Source organism: Dreissena polymorpha, chromosome 3, assembly GCF_020536995.1.
Source record: "Dreissena polymorpha isolate Duluth1 chromosome 3, UMN_Dpol_1.0, whole genome shotgun sequence".
NCBI lineage: Eukaryota > Metazoa > Mollusca > Bivalvia > Myida > Dreissenidae > Dreissena > Dreissena polymorpha.
Window position 1 is genome coordinate 48,306,214 of NC_068357.1, and position 1,844 is coordinate 48,308,057.

Here is a 1,844-nt window from a genome sequence, read left to right on the forward strand (position 1 = left end):
CCAAGTCGACCCAAGTCAACCCAAGTCAACCCGAGTCGACCCAAGTCGACCCAAGTCAACCCAAGTGATCAAAGCAATCCAAGTCGCACAGGGCATACGGAACCGACTTGTATAGAGGCAAATTATATTATTTTTTTATCAAATCACACGGCTAAGGAAAGCCCGAGGAAAAGCCATTATATATATATCCCGAAGGAACGGTAGACACGTTACAAAAATTGGTGGCAGCGGTGGGATATATTGGGACGATCCTTAAAGCATCCCGACTCAGCCTCACAATGGCTTCACATCAAGAACAAAGCGACTTGGATAGGATAAGAGCCGAACTTGAGCATGTCAAGCTAGAAAATGCTAGACTAAAACTTGAATCCGAGATCACTGGTATTGAAAGGGAATTGGATAGCGACCCCGAAGTTGGTGTAGAGGAAGAACCTTGCATAGATTTTAACGTAGGAAGAATAATCAGGAAACGGACGGCGCCAGAACCAGTCATGGCTCCTAAGAAGCCGCATCCGGCCGTGGAGCAGGCATGCAGCTCCTGGATGGGAAACGAGGTCAGCTGTGATCGCCCACTTGAAACTGCCGCTCCAGACAAAAGTTCGATGAGAAGACAGGTCCCCACGGTGGTTGGCTGTAACGTACAGACCCAGACAGACGAACCTAGGGTAAACAAATGCGATGTGTGCGATATCAGCTTCGGCAACCAGGCCATGATGTTCGTACATAAGGGTTGCCATTGTGTCGACAATCCTATGAGATGTAATGTCTGCGGTGAAACATGCCATGACGCGATGGGTTTCTATATCCACATAACCATGGGGCATACTGCCAAATGACTGAGACACATTTAGAACTGCTAGAGTTAGCTGTATAGTTTATTGTTACTGTTTCTTGTTCATTGTTTCATCAGGTCGCACTCATGTTTGTTTTTCTCATTCCATCAGGATACTAGTCATTCATTTAGCATTAGATATCATGTTTTGTCATAACATTTGCTTTTTAACATGACTACCGGGAGTAGTATTTTGTTCGTCAATAAAGATGTCGTTGACGTATTTGTTTAACACTTAGACAGAGTATTGTAAGCGGGACGCTTAAATCGGAGGCGTGGGTAGTGTGACGATTTTGGCCGGTATTTTATCCTTTAGGTTCATTATTCTTTGAGTACATTCATATTGTTTACAATCAAAACGAAAGTACGTTTCCCGTTGGCAAATCGTTAACTTTTCGGTAAGTTCCACGCACATAGTATGTGCATTTAAGATTGATCATTGTATTTTCATGTACATAATTTGATGATTTAATAATACAAGTCGGTTATTAAGATGCACAATATGTATTTCATAATATAGCCACAGTATTATACAATTACTGTTTGAAACGGTAGGGTTGTATTTACATGAAATAGTAGGGTGATGTTTTTAGCAAGCGGGTCACGTGGTATATATATATATATATATCAGTATATAAAGCGCTGCTCTTATGGGGAGCGAGCAGTCTGCGTTCGATCGTCGAACAGTTCACAACGTTAAATACGTTGCATTAATTAGAGACCTTATACCATTGACATTATCTGGGACTTTGGATGCCTTTTGAGTAGAAGTGACCCAAGTAACTTTGCGCACTACACCATAGCTTGCTGGGTAGCTTCAATAGAGACTCATACCTTTGTCCGGGTCACAGGTTTTCTTTGGTAATATAAGACAGTGCACGTTTCTGGTCTCTTAGGTCAGCCTGAGCAAGGGACATCTCTGTGACTTTGGATACTTTCGAGTGGAGGTGACCCTGGCAACTTTGCGCACAACATACCATAGCTTGCTGGGTAGCCTAGAGACTCTTATATA

At 42.6% G+C, this 1,844-nt stretch overlaps 1 protein-coding gene across 1 annotated transcript; it reads left to right on the top strand.

Annotated features, from left to right (window-relative positions):
• Positions 1-278: 278 nt before the first annotated feature.
• LOC127872197 (zinc finger protein Pegasus-like) lies at positions 279-836 on the top strand. The gene has a single exon (XM_052415527.1). The coding sequence runs from the start codon at positions 279-281 to the stop codon at positions 834-836; it is 558 nt and encodes a 185-aa protein (XP_052271487.1).
• Positions 837-1,844: the final 1,008 nt, after the last annotated feature.